General features: G+C 35.5%; 4 protein-coding genes across 7 annotated transcripts; 1 reads left to right on the forward strand and 3 right to left on the reverse strand.

Annotated features, from left to right (window-relative positions):
* Positions 1-5,572: 5,572 nt before the first annotated feature.
* On the reverse strand, positions 5,573-7,596 carry LOC108992123 (50S ribosomal protein L30). 3 transcript variants are annotated; one of them, XM_018966590.2, is made up of 4 exons: positions 7,375-7,596; positions 6,312-6,322; positions 5,974-6,180; positions 5,573-5,881 (listed from the first exon to the last, which is right to left on the reverse strand). In XM_018966590.2, exons 3-4 carry the CDS (start codon positions 6,163-6,165, stop codon positions 5,759-5,761), a joined length of 315 nt encoding a protein of 104 aa, XP_018822135.1. In that variant the 5' UTR covers positions 6,166-6,180; positions 6,312-6,322; positions 7,375-7,596; the 3' UTR covers positions 5,573-5,758. The 3 variants fall into 3 exon arrangements, with proteins under 3 accessions (XP_018822135.1, XP_018822134.1, XP_018822133.1); XM_018966589.2 differs by having other exon boundaries at positions 6,270-6,322; XM_018966588.2 differs by lacking the exon at positions 6,312-6,322 and having other exon boundaries at positions 7,375-7,592.
* Positions 7,597-9,817: 2,221 nt separating this feature from the next.
* Positions 9,818-11,689, reverse strand: LOC108992122 (probable WRKY transcription factor 69). Of its 2 annotated transcripts, none has more exons than XM_018966587.2 (3): positions 11,369-11,689; positions 11,057-11,190; positions 9,818-10,809 (listed from the first exon to the last, which is right to left on the reverse strand). In XM_018966587.2, the coding sequence occupies exons 2-3, from the start codon at positions 11,188-11,190 to the stop codon at positions 10,248-10,250; spliced, it is 696 nt and encodes a 231-aa protein (XP_018822132.1). In that variant the 5' UTR covers positions 11,369-11,689; the 3' UTR covers positions 9,818-10,247. The 2 variants fall into 2 exon arrangements, with proteins under 2 accessions (XP_018822132.1, XP_018822131.1); XM_018966586.2 differs by having other exon boundaries at positions 11,057-11,194.
* A 1,860-nt stretch (positions 11,690-13,549) lies between these two features.
* LOC108992131 (heat shock cognate 70 kDa protein 2-like) lies at positions 13,550-14,450 on the reverse strand. The gene is made up of 2 exons (XM_035692753.1): positions 14,397-14,450; positions 13,550-14,020 (listed from the first exon to the last, which is right to left on the reverse strand). The coding sequence occupies exons 1-2, from the start codon at positions 14,448-14,450 to the stop codon at positions 13,724-13,726; spliced, it is 351 nt and encodes a 116-aa protein (XP_035548646.1). The 3' UTR covers positions 13,550-13,723.
* A 2,343-nt stretch (positions 14,451-16,793) lies between these two features.
* Positions 16,794-17,681, forward strand: LOC118349179. The gene has a single exon (XM_035692754.1). It carries the CDS (start codon positions 16,794-16,796, stop codon positions 17,679-17,681), a length of 888 nt encoding a protein of 295 aa, XP_035548647.1.
* The last annotated feature ends 2,378 nt before the right edge of the window (positions 17,682-20,059 follow it).

Below are 20,059 nucleotides of genomic sequence, written 5' to 3' on the forward strand. Positions count from 1 at the left end.
GTGTAATCAAAGTGAAGAAGAAGGTGGACCTTTAGCAGTCTGCTATTGTTTGTCTAAGGGATCTTTGAAAGATTTGAAACAGAACTTTGGACCAGGTTATAGAATGATTTTAGTATCGACTTTCGTACTATGCTAATATTTATATCAATTACATTGGGAATGTTTTACATAGGGAACAAACTTCTATGTCAATTATATTAATTCCTTTATTTTTATCTTATTTTTATCTTCTATATCAATTATATTAATTCCTTTATTTTTATCTTACTTCACATGCAGGAAACATTGGGGTTTATTGGTAGAAACATTGGTGAAGGATTTTCAAGAGCTGGAAATGATATGATGGATTAGTCATTTTTTGTTTCTTGGTAGAAACATTAGTGATTTTTGTAAGTTTAGCATGTTCTACTTAGTGGTGATATGGCATGTAAGATCTCATGTTGGTTGTTTTTTTGTAAGTTGTAAATGTAATTTTTTTGAAAATCTTGACAAAAGATACAAGATTGTTGGCAATGGTTTTTTGTGTAGTTGGAACAAATCATAACATTATTTTGATTTGTTATGATAGTTTTTCTTCCAAGAATGTGCATGGTTGAATTATTTACTGGATTGATTATTTTAGTCCCGTGGGAACCAGATACCACCATTCATTCTGATCTAGTTGTCAATAAGTTCTCTAATAGAATTGCCTACTTTCTCATTTTTTTTTGTCTTCAAACCAGTTGTAAGATTTTCTATTTCTATTATATATTGTTTCCTATTACATAAGTGATTTGCAAGCTATTACTCTACTTAATAATTTCGGTCCAGGACTCTGAAGAGGCCACTCAGTTTGGGTATTAGTCACATATGGAATTGGACATATTATTGGACCACTCAGTTTGCGAGGCAATTTATTTCACAATGGAGTGTTATTTGGTTGGCTCATCCCTTTTGTGTGCAGCTGTCAACTTTGTCCAATTATCCAAAAAATAATTAAAAACAAATTAAATATACACTATACAATCAGACTAAAATACTCAAGTCATTAACATAAAAAAAAATGCAATTAGACTATACAATCAGACTAAGTTCTAACATCACCAACCAACATATAAACAACTTAAATATACATAGCAACTAACTTCTAACACTATTTGTAAGTTTATCACTTATTTACAAGACAAGTAACATGCTACAACAAATGCGACAGCCCAATACACCCAGAGTAGTGTGCGTGAGCGTCTGATTTCAGCTTCGCGTACAATAAGCGCCAACTCCTTCTTCACAACCTCTTCATTTCTATTGGATAGCGCCATCTCTCTCATCTCGATGTCATCCGCTCTCCTACGGAGATCAATCTTGCTCTTTTCAATATCGTCAAATATCTTCTCCAACTCTTTCTTGGCTCTTAACAGTTCATTGTGAGTTTCTCTTAGATCGGACTTTCTGTATTGATCCTCCTCTACCCACTTAAAATACTTACAATATGGTAATCCCTAATTATTTTAAACATATTTGAGAAACATGTTAGATGCACATAATATTTAAATTTTTTATTAAACATGAATGTAGTTACCTTTGTGTTGTAGTTAGGACACCCTAAGAAGGGTCGTCCTGGATTTCTTGTAGTAGATGAGTATCTTAGTTGGGCTTCAATTTCACAGAAGCATAATAGTTGACCCGAACTTCGTTTACCAGAAGATGAAGAAGAGTCCGTTGTGGATGATGAGATATTCTTAAACTTAAGGTGAATAAGAAACAAAAGGAAAATGGACAATCAAGAACAAAACTAAACTTTCAGGATCTTCTTTAAAAGACTATCAACTATCAAGACAATTTAAAGTCTCCACACATTTAAACTAAACAAATCTTACTCTCCAAACATTTAATAAGATATTCTACATGTTGGACCTTACAAATAATTAAGTCTTCCTCTTCCCATCATAACCTAGATTCCTTAACCACCAAAACTTAGATTTAATTTGGTATCATTTGCTCCTATATGTGAGACGAGACAAACCTAGATTCAAAATCTGAGACATGATGCTTATGAATATCAATCACACAATGCTTATGAAGACAGCACACAAACCCATCCTAGTAACATTGTAACACATGTCTTGCAAAAGAAATTATATAGTCAAGATACACAACTAAGAATAGATGACGGAATTAAATTCTTCCTTGATACTCCTCAATCTAAGTTTGAAAAGCTGATGTATAATTTAAAACCATAATAAAGATATAACATAACATCTATTACAGCGTTACCAATCCTAGTAACATTGTAACACATGTACAAATAAAGAAATGATTAGTCAAGATAAAAGTCGCAATCTAAGAACAGATGAAGGAGACAGAAAAATTCTGCTCGTACATCTATTACTTATCATCCAGAAACAACACACACAATCCAACATCTATTACTTATCATCCAATCCTAGTAACATTGTAACACATGTACAAATAAAGAAATAATTAGTCAAGATAAAAGTCTCATCCAGAAACAGCACACACAATCCTTCACCTACTCATTTTTCAGTCCCCCAATGCTTTCAATGTTTTTGGGATCCAGCACATTTTTTTTCCTTTTTGATTTTCCTACCAAAATAAAGATCATACCTAAGTGAAAATGCCTTCATTTTAGGTTTTTTTTTTTTTTTAGATCAATCATGCCTACTGCTACTCAAACTAAAGGAGACAAAGAAACAACCACGGTAAATGAACAATCAAGAATTGATAAATGAAAAAAAAAAACAGAGTATTTATATTTTTCTTATCGATTAGGGCTAGGGTTTCGAATCTACAAGTATTTCGAAATAATTTGCAATTTCGAGTCTAAATCAAGTGCTATTTCGAAATCCACAAGAATTTCGAAATCTCCCATTATGGTTAGGGTTAGGGTTCGGGTTAGGGAAAGGGTTAGGGTTAGGGTTAGGGTTCGGGAAAGGGTTAGGGTTAGGGTTAGGGTTAGGATTCGGGGTTAGGGTTAGGGTTAGGGTTCGAGGTTCGGGGTTCGGGGTTCGGGGTTCGGGGTTAGGGTTAGGGTTTTCAGCTATTCAAGAATCATGTGTACTCTGCCGATTTGGTGATTTTGGAGAAATCGAAATCATTTTTAGCATATAAAGAAACCCAATGGGAGAATCGGTTGTGGTCATGCGAATCGATAGATACAATCAAGATGACAAAGAGAGTACCTCCCTTTGTGTATCGTCTTCCTGCACGTCGGTGGGGACGTCGCTCAATTGAGCTGAAGAAGATGACCACCCTCCGTGAATCGTCGTCTTCGTTGCTTGCTTGGGAAGGTTCCCATGTTCCGTGCGGGATTCCATGGTCTTCGTGGCTGAACTGAAACTAAGGGGAGGTCGTCTTCGGGTTTGAAACGGCTTCGTCGTTTCAAGTGTCTTGCCAATTTGAACGAGCACGTGGGATTATTAAAACGAAACCGCACCGTTTTAATAATCCCACGTGGACTCCAGAGTACGCGGGGGGTGCCCCTCCCGTGTACGAGCAGCATTTTTGTTTAAGTAATAACTCCTATTTTAAAATATTGGCCACACTGGCCAATGTGACAGATGAGGTGGATTTAGTAAAATAAAACGGGACGAAGTTGGATGTGAGGAATAGCTAAGGAAATACTGTCTCACCTCGCCTAAGTTCCCCATGCTCACCTCGCCTAGGGTTCATTGTTGCTTCGTGTTGCCAACGCCCTATACCTTTTGGTGGCCGACGAAGACATTGGGTATGCTTTTAGATTACAACTTTTACAGCTTTGTTATTGGGTATGCCCTCCAAATTACATTTTCTTAATTGGAGGGAGAGAGAGAGAGGGGCGGGGAGTAAGGAAACCCACCCATTGCACCATTTGGTGTTGCTAGACTAGTGGGTATGGAGGTTGGAATGGAAGACGTGGGTGGGCTTCTAAAACGACGACTACTCAGGCAGTGCTTCACTTTGTTCATTGCTTATGTTTCTCCCTCATGTCACTCTCTCTCTTTGCAAAATTGCAAATTCTTGGAAGACTCGTTTAATGGGCGTGATGGATAAGATTGAAAAGGTGGTGTGTTTCAGAACTATTTATATCTATATAGGAAGGTAGGTGAAGTAGAGTTTTTTAAGGATGGAAGGGCTGCAGGCAAAGGGATGAAACTCCCTTGCTTGTGAAGCTGCCAGCGAGTGTAGGGTGGAATGCATTGAGCTTGAACAGAGAGAAAGCAAGTGAGAGTTTTAGGAGTAAAATGGATGCCTTGTTTTACTCTCCTGCCATGTTGGCCAGTGTGGCTGTGTGTTAAAAAAGGAGCTTGAGAATAGAATTATTGAAGATGATGATGCCATAGTTGGGAAAATGGAAGAGAAGATGAGCATTTAGGCAATGGAGGGACCCTTATAGCTAGGCCTGCACACCAACCCGTCCAAAACAGTTTTGGACCCGACCCGACCCACATAGCAGAACAACCCTTATTAATCCGACCCGGTCCGCAACAGGGTCGAAACCCGTTCTAGCATTTTCCATTCCCAGGCCATATACAGACAGTACCAAAAGGCAAAATGCCGTCGTATTGCCATTTTCGAGTCTCAGCTGCTACGTTCTTTTGGGTGACCTTGAACTTGGAAAGCTAAGCGCGTGTAGGACATCAAAAAATGGTGGACGAAATTGCATTGGACTTAGAGGAGCTTCATCACCTCCAAACCATTGCCAAGAGGCCTCGTATTGTTTGTCTCATTTCCTCCGAGATTCAAGCCAACAAACGACCACTACCATACTGCTCTTCAATGTGTGCATCAAGCTTGCGATTCTGCTGCCGCTTCTCCAGCTTTCTCTGGACATGGTTGCTTTTCTTCACCTCCTCAATAGCAGCAGCAGAATCACGAGAAATACCCATTCTGGGTCTCATGCCCTAGCTTTAGCACACAAAACTAAAATCGAAATAAAGAGATGATGCAGTGATTAATGCGTGGAGCGAAGATTCTTCACATAATCCAATTTATCACAACAATTAATTGAAGACCTACAGATATATGAATTCGATTCTCTTTTCTTTCGAGGCAACACGATGCCACGTTTGTTCTTTTTCTTCGGGTCATTGGTTTCGACTGATGTAAAGCGTAATCAACCCGATAATGGGTTTGACTCGCTGAACCCGATTTTAGTTGGGTGGGCCCAAATCGGGCTTTCGGATTTGGTCGGGCCAGGCACTTTTATGCACAGGCCTACTTGTAGCTTTGATGGGGACAGTAATTTATTAGGTCCTAGATATAGCTAAATAGTTTTATAGTACATTACAAGAACAAGAAAGAACAAATAATAATAATAATAATAATAATCATGTTACATGCTCATGAATCATCAGATGGTTGTTAGTCAAGTTCTTTTGTCCCTTTTATTTTGTAAATCAAAAAGGCCACATTTGTGATCACAGCCATTATGCTATACCTAAGTCATTAAGTACATCTGGAAATAAGGTTTTGATCAAAAGAAACTAGTCAATGTCTTGCAGATACAAATACATGGGTACGTGGTTGCAGGTTTTCTTCTGAGCAATAAACGCAATTCATGCAAACCAGATGAGAACCACAACAGAGTCGATCATGATATAAAATTTAATATGTAACGAAGTCCATTGATAAATCATGCAAACTAGGAAAAGCTTCAAGCTTATTAAATTGTCAATATTTCTACAGAATACACTTCTGGAAAAATGTTTCTTAAACAACAAACCAGCTATAAGTAGCTTAAAGCTGATCTTAGAACAAGTGAATAGGCTCTTGAGAATAATCATTTTGCAGGAGCAGATAAGTGACTTATGACCAATGGGGGACGTAAAGCGCAATGGTTTGCATCCTTTTGCTTGCGAGCCTTGTACATCTCTTCTGTCTCTATCACTACTAATCTCTTGACCTAATTGCATCATAAAATTTACTAATAAGGAACTGAGTACCAGATTACACATTTTAATTAAGGAATGAATTCACTGCGGGTTTTTTTGAAACCTGTTGGAGCATTCCCCTGACAGTAGGAGTATTCCATCGCATGACGGTTCGGTTGCACTTGCGCAGACGCAATGCCTCTAAAGTGCGCCTGTGAAGTCTCCTGGTCCCTGGAATGCCCCTCACCAAAGTTATATACAGGTTAGGGCTCCATGCAATTGGGACGCAGGCCTTGTAAGCCTTGAACGCATTCATGTCTTCACTTTAGATCTACAAAATCCACAATAATCCCAGAGCATTAATCCAATATACTTCTCTTTGTTCAAAATGAAAAGTACATGATAGAAAGCCTCAACAACCATTTATTCTCAAAATTATTGAAGCAGAATTTTTCTTCTTACGTGTAAAATACCTGTACAAAAAAACCATTTATTTTCAAAATTAGTTTGCCTTTTTCTTTTATAAGAGCAAATTATTGATAGAAAAAGGCATAGCCTGAGCACATAGAAAGTATACATAGAATACACCTAGCAACCAATAAGCACCAGTGATAGATAGAAGCAAATTATGAAGACTATCTCCATTACAAACAATGACAAGCCCAAGAAAATTGAGTGTTGAAAACGAATCGCGTCAACTTGTCCAAAAAAGGCTCCCGGTCTTCAAAGCACCTACCATTTCTCTCCATCCACATACTCTTCCAGGGAAAGTGGTTACTATGATTAGAAAGAGCCTTGTAAAAGGATCGCACCAAGAATCTTCTACTTCCATTGGAGTCCAAATCATCCTGTCCTCCACCACATTACCAATGTTCATAGCATACAGAAAAACCAAAAAAATCAGCAAAGGTTCCCAAGTTCCCAAAAGTTCCCAATCTTGAGCCGCTCTCATGAAACAAACATGCCACTAAGTAGAACCACTGGAGCAATCCAACAAATCAGCCACCATAACCTCTTTATCACTTGCAATCCGAAAGAGAGTGGGGATAACACACTTAAGGGCCCTCTCACCACACCAAACATCAAGCCAAAATTATTTTACCTTAACACATAATTTAATACATCTCCTTGTGACCTAAAAAACCATTACCTAATATATTATTTTGGGATAAGTATTGCCTAATACTTCAAGTTCAAACAAAGCATAACCAACAGTGTTCTCCGTTCAAAATTTACGTTTCCATCTAGACTTCGTTAGAACTAGTACTCAGTTAGAAAAAGTCCAACAAGGAAATGAGAAATATCCTCATCACAGACTACAGTTAAATGGAAATATCATCCGTATCCCAACTCTAAACTCAACAATAGCCAGGGGGAAAACAGAATCCATTTGCTACAAAGATTACACAATTTCGCAAACACAATTTCAATCCACAAAATCTCTCAAACCTTCCGGAGATTTAACAACCCAAGCTAACCATAGATGAACCCGCAATTACATATAGAGAGATCGGAAAACACTTACCACCGCGGAGTGAGATGGAGTGGCTGGACGGTCGGATTCTAGAGTGAGGCGCTGCCTAGAGATGTTCGAGATGCTCTGTGACAGTGAAAAACAAAGTCAAATCCGAATTTGAGAGGGTGAAAAGCACACAGAGTGAGAGAGAGAGAGAGAGGTCCGCCCCGGGGGTGGGGTGGGGGGTGGGGACGGGGAAAGGAAAGCAAAAGAGAGGTTGGGGTTTTAGGGTTTCTTAGAGCATCCCATCCGGATGCCTAAAACACTATTATTTCTAAATTATAGGGAAATTTATAAGGAAAAGTTCAAAAATCTCCTCCCATCTCATTCTCTATTTTAGGATTTTGATTTAGGAAATAAACAGTGATTCTCTAAATATAGGGAACTACTATTCATCTCCTAAATCATTTTTTATTAATATTTTATTCAAATAAATAAAATAAATTCTTTTTTCAATCAACTACATTTTCTCTTATACTCATATTTATTATACTTTTAAATAATATTTTTAAAAATAATTTAAATAATTACTAAAATATAAAAATAATAATTTTAAAAATATTATTAAACCCTTAAAAAATAATTTAAATTTTTATTTAAAATATTCACTATAATAATAGTTCAAAACATAAGAAAAAATATTAAGTAGTGAAGTTTGAAAATGGAAGTGAGAGAAAAAAGTAATAAAGAAATAATAGAAGAATATTATTTTAATAGAATAGAGAAAGGATAGGGAATGTGATGTAGAAGGTTTTTTAAAAATGAGTAAAATTTAGGATAAAATTATAGGAAATGTCCTTTTTAGCTAAAATTTAGGAAAAAATTTAGGAAATCGGATGAGAATGCTCTTAAAATGACGCCGTGTAGGTTTTTTCCCCACTCCAAAAAGCCAAAATTATTTCAAGGGTGCGGCGACATGCCGCCCCAACTTGACCGCTGGGCGGTATATATATATATATATAAATATATATATATTTTTTTCTTTTTTCTTTTTTTTTTTACATTTTTTAACATATTTAAAAAATAAAAAAATATATCAATACATTTAAAATTATTTTCTTAATTACTAAGTAAAAAAAAAAAAAATTTTGACCAACGGTCAAATGGAAGTATCAAAATGAATAGACATAATAGTGTTTTCCTTATTTCAAACTACAAAAAAAAAAAAGAAAAAAAAGAGAGAAAAATGGCCCACACATGCGTATCTTTTGCTTCCAAATTTTTTAAAATTAATATAAAATAAGTTGAGATAAAAGTTAAAAATTAGACATTATCATCCCGTCCCGGATCGGGACGAGCCTGTTTATTGCTGTGGTCCAAGTTTTGGTTAGCAATAGGTACGGCACGCCCAATTGGAGCAACAACCCTCAGCATTCTCTCCTTCACCAACCTTATCATCCTCGCCGCATTCATCCATTTGATGCATAAGATGAGAATAGGTTTTGAAGAAAGTGGTTCTCTGCTCTTTTTTGTATATATATATATTTTTTAGCTCTAGGTAATTATTCTCAAACTTGCCGTTATATTCTACACCTTTGATCATGTGTCTTATATGCACAAAAAAGTGTCCCAAGGCACTTGGTTTCTGATGAGTTTAATTTATATTAAATTTTAGATGAGTTTACTATAAAAATTATAGTTATTAGTATTAAATGACCATTGAAAATATGATTATTTAAACTATCATTTACTTAGAATACAATTATTAATTACGATATAATCGGCACAAAAACAAACTCCTTTCCTGAATGTGACCTCAAATGGCATATGAATAGTCGATCAATTAGACTATCTGCAAATCACTATTTTAGCAGTTTCCTGTAATTAGTCAAGGAACATGAACTTTTGAATTAATATAATAGATTCAGTTACATTTAGGTACTATTAATATTAATAGAAAAATTCTTCTCATTAGTTACTATTTATCACCTCACATCTTATGAAAAACATCTCGACACCTTATGAAAAACATCCCGACACGCTATAAAAAAGTTATAGATGTGATATATGAGAGTGAATAGTAGTTGATGCATATCATTTCTCGTATTAATATTGTGCAAAGGGATGTCACCAGAAGCATTGGCCTTGCCTGAGGTGACACCTAAACTCTAGTCTGCTCATTTCATTTCATTTCAGCACTGCAATCGTTGGCATCTATTATATCTGAATCTATTGACGTGCTTGCCACATGTCTTTCTTTAGAGAATCGTTTCCTCACAAAATTAGGGAGTTTTTGGATTCTTCTGGCAAGAGTCTTGTGCCGATCCTCCCATCCCCAAGAAAAAGGGGTACTCGTGATTTTGGCACTTTGTGGAAGGGAATCTGTAAACTGCCAAAACACCTAAAAACAGGACTACTGATAGGCATTTGGTGGCCTGATCCGAATTTCTCAATCAATCTAAGAGAGGGGGGGAAAAAAAGGAAAGAGAAATCTACAAGTGAAAAGCAAACATTTCTTCCACCAAATCAACCACTAAAGAAAAGTAGGGAAAAGTACTTCTAATCTCCACTAGAGAAAAAAGAAAAAGGCCTTGTCACAAAGAACTTTTGAGCACTCACTCGTGATCCTCATGCCATCTTTGAATAGTATGTACAAGGAAACAACCCCCCCCCCATATACTCTCTCTCTCTTTCTGTGGTGTGGAACTTGGTGATTTTTCATTAAATCTCAATCTCCCAGATAAAAAGATACCATCGATCCACTAACTTTGCTCTTGCCAAAGTGATGTAACTTCCTCATTTTGTGAGCCCATAAAAAGAGGGAGAGAGAGAGAGAGAGAGAGAGAGAGAGAGAGAGAGAGAGAGAGAGTTCTCTTGGAGTGGGTATTTCATATGTCAACATAACTACATTTTCTAAGGCTGCAAGCACTATGAACCCTTGATCAAGAAGGGACAACAGGAATCCTTTCGTTGGGAAAATTGTTCCTCGCAGAGCTTGTGAAAGATGAATATGTGGGCAGTTCTTCAAGCTCATCATAGAAGTCATTTTCCTCTGAGATCGGAGTGGACAAGTTCATGAACTGGGAATAACAGAGGGGCTCTTCATCCAAGAGGAGAACAGTTTCATGGAGTCTTTCATGTTGCACTATGAAAGGGTCTTCTCCTTGGTTAGCTATTATATCCTGGGAACCGCTTATGGGGGATTGTATGTAGTGGAAATGATCTTCAACCGGATCCTTTTCTCTGGTGGTCATGTTGGGTTCATTTCGTTTTTCATCGTGTGCTAGCTCGAGCTGTTCCTGTTTTGGCAGTGTTGAGAGATCTTCATTTGAATGGTTTTGTGGTTCTTTAGATGGTTGGATCAGGTTGGTGGTGGAGAGATCAGGACCTGGATGATTATGGCTAGAGGTGTAGGTGATGATGAGCATTGAAGCATCTGTTCTGCATCTTTCTACTTGCTTTTTGGCTGAACAACCCTTTGATGTGCTGCACCTGTAATAGCCCCTGCAAAATAGTTCCAAAATTTGAGAATTGTAGATGAGAAAGAGTGAAATCTAGGGGTATAGAGGAAAAGAAACCCCAAATCAACCTTAAGAATTCACTATTAAAGTAACATGAGCCAAGAGAATGTCAATTTATTCTGTTGGAGATCTGAAAATTTTAAAATGGAAAGAAGAAGAAAGTGAGTGCATCAAGATAAAGCAAAGCTTGCAAGAAAAAACAGAAGATGACATGAGAAGGCAATGTAAACCTTGGATAAGGAGATCCTTTAATAGGTTTTTGCCCATATTTTCTCCAAGACCAAAGATCAGAAGGCGGCCCTTCATTCTTTAGTTTCCCAACATTTGCTCCAATCCTCACTTTAACAACATGCTTCTGAACCATCTTCCTATGACGGTACACAGACAAATGTTACAACATGCCAAATAAAATTGGACACATGTAAAAGAAATAGCCTGCAAAAAAAAAACCAAGCCACAGAAAACAAATCTCCCAAACTAGAGTAAACTTTTAAGTACAAACATTTTTTTTCCCTTTTAAGGTATATTATACTGCAACCGACCTTCTTTTGGATGCCTGAGTTTCTGGTTTGAGTTCTTCTGGAATCTCCTTGTGCAGCTTTGGCGAGAGAGATCTATCCATGACTGCTTGTTACTTCCACTTCTTCTTCTTGTTACTGTACCAGGCCAAAAATCAAAGAAGGTGGCTAAAGAGTTGTACTGGGATCAAGTTGCAGAAGCAATAAAGGAAACAGAAAGATCACGATCAGAGCTGTAATTGATCAGAGAGAGAGAGAGAGAGAGAGTAAGCTGAGGACAGGCAAGAAATGACAAAGCTCCAAGTTGCTTTCTTTTCTTTCACTCATTTAATGTAAAGCTACGAACCACTATATGCACATATCACCACCCCCACTCCCCCCCACAACCCAACCCCACCTTACAATATTTTAAGCCATCCAGACGCAGCTATTCTGATACGCTCGTGTGCAAAGAGATATTTCCATGGAAGAACTTGTTGATTCCATATCCATTTTGATTGGTCGCATGACACTAGTGTGGGTCCTACTCCAATTCAATAGCACAGTCTACAGTTGCCGCGTGTGGCTATTAACATGATCAGGTTGCCAAGAGTACTGCTGAACTGCCAGTGCCTGATCAACCGAACCAAACGGCCAACCGGTTCGTGAGAATGCGCGCATAGACACACTTGCAAACACATGAAGTGGCTTTGCATGTCACCTGGATTGCCGTTTTTGGTGGGATGAATCTGTCATAGGGATGCATTTTAGGGACTTTTACTATGGTGGTGAAGTTGAAAAAGAATAGTAGCACACGCTGCATGGAAGAGTTATTAATTTTTAATTTTATTTTGTTTTTAATTTTGATTATAACTTTATTATGAAATTTTTTGTAGGCGGTTTTTTTTCATTAACTGTTGATTTTGATGAATTACATATCGAGGAAAAAAGAAAAATATTATAAATAAAAAAATGGTGTGGTGTTTTTTGACCTTTACAATTTCATGATCTTTCAAATTACTTTATGATTATTTACGACATTCCCAAAAGAAATGAAGCAATATATTACTTGGGAGTTATATCCAATTAAAAAAAAAAAGAGAGAGAGGAAGAGATGAAAGAAGAATATAGTTGGTGTTTGTAAGATGATTATTGACATGGTTATAATTTTAGAGTGTTGCTAGGGTGCCGCCCAGCAGTGATTGCTGGACGTGCCCCATAGACAAAATTTATTTTTTTAATTTTTCTTGTTCATATATTTTAAATATTTTTAAACATTTTTAAAAAATATAAAAAAATACCAATACATTGATATATAGTCATTTCCTTAATCAGTAAGTAAAATATATATATATATATAAAATAAATAAATAAATAAATACATGAATGATCAAAATGAAGAGGCATTAAAATAAGACGGCACAATAGCATTATTCATAATTTTAACATGACAAGTTTGTATCTCGATTCAACAAATAAGTCTTACATAGCTATATATCTGTCGTAAAAGTGAATTGAAGCAATAGTATAGAGATACCACTAGGCACTAACCTTACTAAATGATATTGTAGAATATTCGTAATTAATATATGGGCATCTCAAAATTTTTTAATTTTTGAATGAAGATGGTATAAAATAAATTTAAAACACTTTATGTATCTTTAAAACATAAATGATATTTTTAGTATTCATAGAGTGCGCAAGCGTTCTGTAATTTTTATTTTAAAAAAATAAATATATGATCTATATAAAAAAATTAATTTTTAATAATAGACATTTCTCTTTTTTAAAAAGAGTATTCAACATTTACATAATCTATAATTATATTTATCATTACTCTCACACCGACTCCAACCCTCTTACACGCTTGTATCCATTGAATAAGCAAGAAGATTGGAAGGCCACTCATTTGGGCCCCTCCCCTTTTCCAGAACTGCTATGTACAGTCGCCGACTACAGTCGGCGCGGAGTCGGCTAACATGAATATTAATAATAAAAAAAAAATGATACGCAAAAATGAAAATGAAAAATAGAAAGAAAATTATGTTTTTTCTTTCGGATTCCAACTTTCTTTCGTGCTCTAGTCAGTCATCTTCGGCTTCGTGGTGTTGTTCCTCTCAGATCTAAACTTTGTTTGCTATGGCTGCATTTTAAGCTCCATCGGTTTCATCTTGGGTTTGGACTTCTTTGCCATAGCAAATTGTTGTCCCTGGTCCTTCTTTTCTCACCCTCATAAACCTGGATCAAGACACCTGGTTGATTGTCCGAGTAGGTGGAGAACACCTGCTCCTTCTTGGTGGGGATGGTGGTATTTCTTGGAATCAACACAGTCATCACACCTCCAGCAGTTTCCAAACCAAGGGATAAAGGGGTGACATCCAATAGTAACAGATCCTGAACCTACTCATTACCCTCGCCAGTCAAGATCGCAGCCTCAACAGCAGCACCATAGGCGACTGCTTCATCTGGGTTAATGCTCTTGCAAAGCTCCTTTCCATTGAAGAAGTCCTGCAACAGCTGCTGCACTTTGGGAATCCTAGTAGAACCTCCGACAAGAACAATGTCATGGACGGTGCTCTTGTCCATCTTCGCATCCCTTAAACACTTCTCCACAGGCTCCATACACTTCCTAAATAGATCCATATTGAGCTCCTCGAATCCACTACAGTACACTCTCATACGATCGTACCCACTCACCTATAATCAGAATTTTAGTCAGAAATTAAGAAAATTAACAAAAATCAAATGAGCAAAAATATAGGTTGAAGAGCTCTGGGAGGCAAACGAGAAAATGAAAGATGGCGCACAACGAGAGAGAGAGAGAGAGAGAGAGAGAGAGAGAGAGAGAGAGAGAGAGAGAGTCACAAAGCTATAGTTTTTTTATTTAGTTAGATTTATCTATGGAAAAGGGGTTATGTTGAAAGCTTCAACTGTGAAGAGGTAGAGGGCCAAATACGAAACCAACTCAGGGAAAAAATACGCAGCAATCAAAACCAAACTAGGGGAAAATGAACATATAATGAATGAATCACAACCGAACGACGAAGGGAGGGATGGCTTGAATCGTAAATGCCTCAGTTTCAGTCTGAGGAGGGAAGCCTCGTGTAGATGCAGAGGGGAGGGACATGCTATTGACGGAATGACTGTACCCTGGACGCCCTGTCGAGGAAGGGAGGAGGCTGCGCTTCGTGGAATGTTTGAGCTCCTCAAACGCATTAAACTGAAGAAACTGAGGAGAGAAACTAGGGAGAGGGAAACTGTGGCCACGTGCGTTTAGTTTTTTTCGAAACGGTGCGTTTAAGTTTTTTTTTTCCACGTCAGAACCGTTTACGTCCCGCTTGCACGAAGGCGACTGCATTCAGCATTTTTCCCCCTTTTGGGGTTCAAATTAGATTAGGATTTTCAAAATCGAAACTCATTTCCAATTTCACAAAAAATAGACAAAATACATACACAAAATTTCAAATACAACTCCAAACTTAAGGGTGGTAATTTGTTTTTGCGGTTCATATTTATGTTGTATCAAGTTGTGAATATTTAATTATATAAGTCAACCTGAATATGACTTGTTAAGCTAAACGGATCATACCTTTTACATCCTAACACGATTTATTTAAATAACGGGTTGTGTCGTGTTACCCATTTTGATTCATTTAATAATTTATTAGAAATTGATCAACATGACGACATGACTCATTTCAATCAATTTCATATAATTAGGTTGAACTAACTCGCATAATTTATTTAATCGGATTAAAACATCATAATAAACGACGTAGCTAGCTTTGGATTTTTATTTTAAACATGGTTTTGGATTATTTTGAGATACTGATACATTAAATTAAGTATGATATTAAAAAAAAAAAGTCAAATTACATTAGGTAGAGATCCATTCCACAACTTGCCCAATACATTATCAAAAAAAAAAACTTAGAGATTGCAAATTTGCTTAATTAATTAATTAGTTAGCAACTAATAGAATTCATATATACGATTCTTATCTTCTTGGGTCGAACATGATGCACGATGCAGGGTTGATCATCAATACTGAGAACCGCATGCGACCCGCAGCTTGCGCATGCACCTAACAAGCTTGACATCTTCCAGCTCGCACACGGATAATTGGAAGATTCTTCTTTATATTCATTTAAACGTCATGGAAGCCAAGTTTTATGCACAAACTCCCTCAGATCATATCAGATAAGAAAGGAATGGGTCAAACTATATATTGTCATGATGCATTGCATCGATATATATAATCTTAACTGATTTAATATCCCTTATAATATATATATATATATCAGCAATATTAGTGTCACTTCATTGTGATCAAGAAAAAAAAAAAGAAAAAGAAGAAGATAAAAAGAAAAAGAAAAAAGAAAAAAGAAAAAAGAAAAGAAAAGAAAAGAAAAACTAATTTGTTGACTTCATCTCCTCTTCTTTTTATCTAGAATAATATTATTTGGCCATTTGAAACTTATCGCTCAGATGACTCTCTTGACGTGACACCGCCAATATTTAATGCCATGCACGTGATTTATTAAAAAAAATTAAAATACAAACACAAACACAAAATTGGTAGATAGAATCTAGAGTTTTAATCTTCATTTAATTTGTTTGTATTTTTGGATGCCCTTTTAGTTTGAACGATATGTTTTAAAGAGTTGAGTAAGAGTACTTTTTATTTATTACAAAGAAAGAATATTATCTAGGAGTTTGGATGAATAGTACTATGGATGATGTATGTATATAGGGTTTGAGATGGATCAAGATGATCTTCATAAACCAAGAATAATTAATAAGTATTAATAGTGACAAGTTTGGATATCTCATGAGATATATATATAGCCTAGCTAATTTTCAGGAATTACAATCACTGAATCATGAATAAAACCAGGCCGATAGCCTTCCATCCAAACTTGTCCAAATTAAGATTGGTTGACTCCATGGATGATGCCTAGCTAGCTAGTATACATACATGAGTATATATATTGAAGTTAAAATGGGGATGTGCAATATTCCTTTACGTTGATCAGGTACTTCTCATTTAAATTAATGTCATAATTTCCCGGGGGAATTGTTTATGCTTCAATATAAATAACACAGACTAATTATTTAAGCCAACTAGCTAGATACGTTTTATAATATAATTGGCTTGCTTGCTAAAGTACTCTAAATGGTCATGATATATTGCACATCTTTTTTGTTTTTGGGTTAGGAAATTTAGGTACATCCATCAAGGCGTGGAAGATCATGACCATGTCTTAACATCAACTCAGGACGTGGCCACAACCACCTACATTCTTTTTTCTGCAGACTGGGAACTCTAGCAGTACTTCCTTACTCGCATATATATATATATATATAGACCACCTCAATGTTCCATGCATGTTCCTTATATTAACTTTCTGCCAAGCAAAGAAGCTGGCGTTTTGATTTAATTATTTGCTGCTAATTTTGGGGATCAAACATGGTTTGGCTCAATTGGCAACATCAGAAGGTTAAGCATCTCTTGAATCTTCCTGCCTTATCTCTAAGACAACCCTTCCACATCCTTACAATCACCCTCCTCAGCCTCTTGCTCCCACTCTCATTTCTCCTCCTATCCAGGTTCTCAAATGCTCACTGCTATCTCCTAAGCCTTGACTCTTTTCCTTCCAGCTCACAGCTTTCTTCTTTTCTCTTATCATTCCTCCTATACACCAACCCAAGTGTTCTCTATCTTCTTGTTTCCATTATTAGCTCAACCACTCTTGTCCACAGCTTGACAGGAAAGGATGTCGTTACCTTTGCAAGCGAGTCTCCAAAGCCCATTTTACGACCCCGTTTGTACACTGCATGGATCTTTATATGCACGTTGCAAGTCTGCGTTAGTTTGGGCATAGAAGGGAGCATTGCAGCAGGAATTGATGGCGCCAGTAGTACTGTTGGTATGGAGAGAAGCTTGTTGAGCAGATTAATTTTCTTCCTGGGATTGCATGAAACGATGCTTCATTGGTCTAGGGTAGTGGTGAGGCCTGTGGTGGATGACACCATTTTCGGGGTTGCTACCGAGGAAAGGTGGGCTGAAAGAGCGGCCATGGCGGCGAGCTTTGGTACCCTATGGTGGTGGAAGTTGAGGGATGAGGTCAAGTCTCTGGTGGCAGTGGCCGAGTTCAAGCTGGGAACAGAGGTGTTGATATTGAGTACTAGATCAGGGGTGGCTGACTTTGTTACATGGTGGCTCTATTACCTGACTGTAACAATTGGGATGATCAAGATTGTGAAGGGTTTTATGTGGCTTGGCATGCTTTTGCTATGTAGAAGGGCGGTGAGGGGGAGCTCACCTGATTCTAGTGGGGATGAAGACAAAGTCTGAATTTGACACTATTCTTATTATTTATTTTATCACTCTCGTTTATTCATAATTATCTAATTGAATTTGACATCCAATGTTGTGTTAAGTTCTGATCAACTAGTGTTCATGTATTATGGCTGTACTACGCGTCGACATTAATACAAATGTACAGATTTCCAAGTTGTTTATCCTTGCTGAGTTATAAATCTTTTTTTATTTCTTTTTCTTTTCCCTTTGAAGATGGGAAAAAGATTGGAAACCCCATCTGATTTTTTTTTCTTAAATATTTAATTAAACTAAATATTAAGGCTCGTTTGAATATTGATATGATAGATATAAGATGAAATGAGATGAGATGGTTTTAGATGAGTTGCATAAAATATTTTTAGAATATTATTTTTTAATATTATTATTGTTTTGAGATTTAAAAAAGTTGAATTGTTTATTATATTTTGTATGAGAATTTGATAAAATTTTAATGATGAGATGAGATGAGTTGAGAGTGTTTCTGTATCTAAATGGGGCCTGATTTGGTTTGGTTTCACAAATCTTAGAAATCATTGTATCACATCTTATCTCATCTCAACATCCAAATACCATTCAAATACAAACATTTTTCAATTGGAAAATACTAAAGTCATCGACAATGGGTCCCGATTGTATTTTTTTTTAACTTTATGATTAAGGAAGTAATTTTTAATGATGTTATTATTTTTTTAAAATGTTTTAAGGAGATTAAAAAATGCATGAAAAAAGCAAAAAAGAAAGAGAAAAAGAAAAAGAAAAGGAATTACATTTATCGGGACCTAGAATCGGAAGCTGTAACACTACCATTTCGGACTTCAGATTTTTAAATTTTTAATTTTTTCATCTAATCATTACAATTTTTACAATCTTTCAAACAAAACACAAAAAATAATTCAGCTTTTTTAAATAAAAAAATATATATTTTAAACCTATTTTAACTTTATAACTTTTTATTCAGTTTTTTCTTTTTCATTTTCCAAAACTCTATAAAAGTCTTAACTCAAACTATTTTATTATTATTTACAAATTATCTTATTACTATTCACAGATTTCTAATTTCATCTCATCTTATCTCATATGTGTAACCATACGAGACCTAACTACGAGACCTAACTCTACATAAAAATTTACACAGAAGTGATATAATTTGGGACCTAATTAAATTTCTTATTTTGGTAGTTTAAGGTGGTGCAATTGAAAATCTTTCCATTTTGTTAAGCATGTCGTAATGCTGATCTGTAGTACCTATTTAAAGAAGTTTGTCTTTCATGCTTGTTTTGTTTTGCATTTTTATAAACTTTGTCTAAAATGTCCGACAGGCTGAAGTACTTCTTTGAAAACATTATGTCGAGTATTTTTCATGAACAGTTGCTAGCTAGTGATCTGTAGCATTCTTCTTTTATTTTGATTTCCTGACAGGCGATGAAAACATCATCAAATTCATGATCTCTAGCATTGTGCCAGAACATGTACTGGCATTTCATGGCCACTGGCTGTGATGAATTGAAAGAGATATATATATATATATATATATATATATATATATATTAATTATATATTTATATACATATAAAATAAGTGATTATCTAATTATAAATAGTAATTTTTATTATTTTTTTGTTAATTTTTCTTATTTTTCCATTAAGTCCATTAAGTTCTGTTTTACCAAAAAACTTTTAAAATTCTTGATCATTTGATGTGTAGCTTCCAGTTTGTAGAATTTAATGAATGATAATTTTTTACCAAAATGTCTATAAGATTCTTGACTATTTGACGTGTAACTCTATTGCAGAATATAATGAAGGATCATGTTTTATCAAAAGGTCATTAATAGCCCCGCGATGCACATGAATTAACGTCTATTTTTCATGTCATTTTTGTTCTGACAGTGTATTCATTTTCATTTTTTTTTTGTTTCAATTTTTTAAAATAAAAAATTAATAATATTTTATTATTATATAAATAATAAATAGATAATCCAATATGGATGCAGACCAATACTCATACTAATTTGTTGAAGTTTAGATTTTTTTTAATCTTAATTTTTAATCTTTCTTTAACCTTGTAATTTTTTTTCTTAGACAAATAACTAATAAGCTAATGAATTTTTCATTTTTTTTTAATTTAAATCATTATGTGTGTGTGTTACGCGGTGTATATATATATATATATACATATATATATAGTTGCTGCATGTCCACGGAAAGAATATTATCTATTGAATAATGAAGTTGCTTTCACGGCCAGTTCAAAGATAATATTTTAATCAAACAAGAGCGCATATAATCTAGAAATGCTTTGCATCGATATGTATATAAATTATAATGTATAGATCACAACCATATTGTCTCACTTGAATGAAAATTTACTTA

Source organism: Juglans regia, chromosome 8, assembly GCF_001411555.2.
Source record: "Juglans regia cultivar Chandler chromosome 8, Walnut 2.0, whole genome shotgun sequence".
NCBI lineage: Eukaryota > Viridiplantae > Streptophyta > Magnoliopsida > Fagales > Juglandaceae > Juglans > Juglans regia.

What these genes read in the sequence shown, in the direction of transcription:
- LOC118349179 (XM_035692754.1), top strand. Translation starts at nt 16,794, where the DNA reads ATGGTTTGGCTCAATTGGCAACATCAGAAGGTTAAGCATCTCTTGAAT.
- LOC108992122 (XM_018966586.2), bottom strand. Translation starts at nt 11,448, where the DNA reads ATGGATAGATCTCTCTCGCCAAAGCTGCACAAGGAGATTCCAGAAGAA. An exon ending in ACTCAGGCATCCAAAAGAAG is followed by an intron (nt 11,195 to 11,368) that starts GTCGGTTGCAGT and finishes GTACCGTCATAG; the next exon opens with GAAGATGGTTCAGAAGCATG. An exon ending in AAAGGATCTCCTTATCCAAG is followed by an intron (nt 10,810 to 11,056) that starts GTTTACATTGCC and finishes ACTATTTTGCAG; the next exon opens with GGGCTATTACAGGTGCAGCA.
- LOC108992123 (XM_018966590.2), bottom strand. Translation starts at nt 6,165, where the DNA reads ATGAATGCGTTCAAGGCTTACAAGGCCTGCGTCCCAATTGCATGGAGC. An exon ending in TCAGGGGAATGCTCCAACAG is followed by an intron (nt 5,882 to 5,973) that starts GTTTCAAAAAAA and finishes TGATGCAATTAG; the next exon opens with GTCAAGAGATTAGTAGTGAT.
- LOC108992131 (XM_035692753.1), bottom strand. Translation starts at nt 14,450, where the DNA reads ATGTCCCTCCCCTCTGCATCTACACGAGGCTTCCCTCCTCAGACTGAA. An exon ending in CTCCTCAGACTGAAACTGAG is followed by an intron (nt 14,021 to 14,396) that starts GCATTTACGATT and finishes TTCTGATTATAG; the next exon opens with GTGAGTGGGTACGATCGTAT.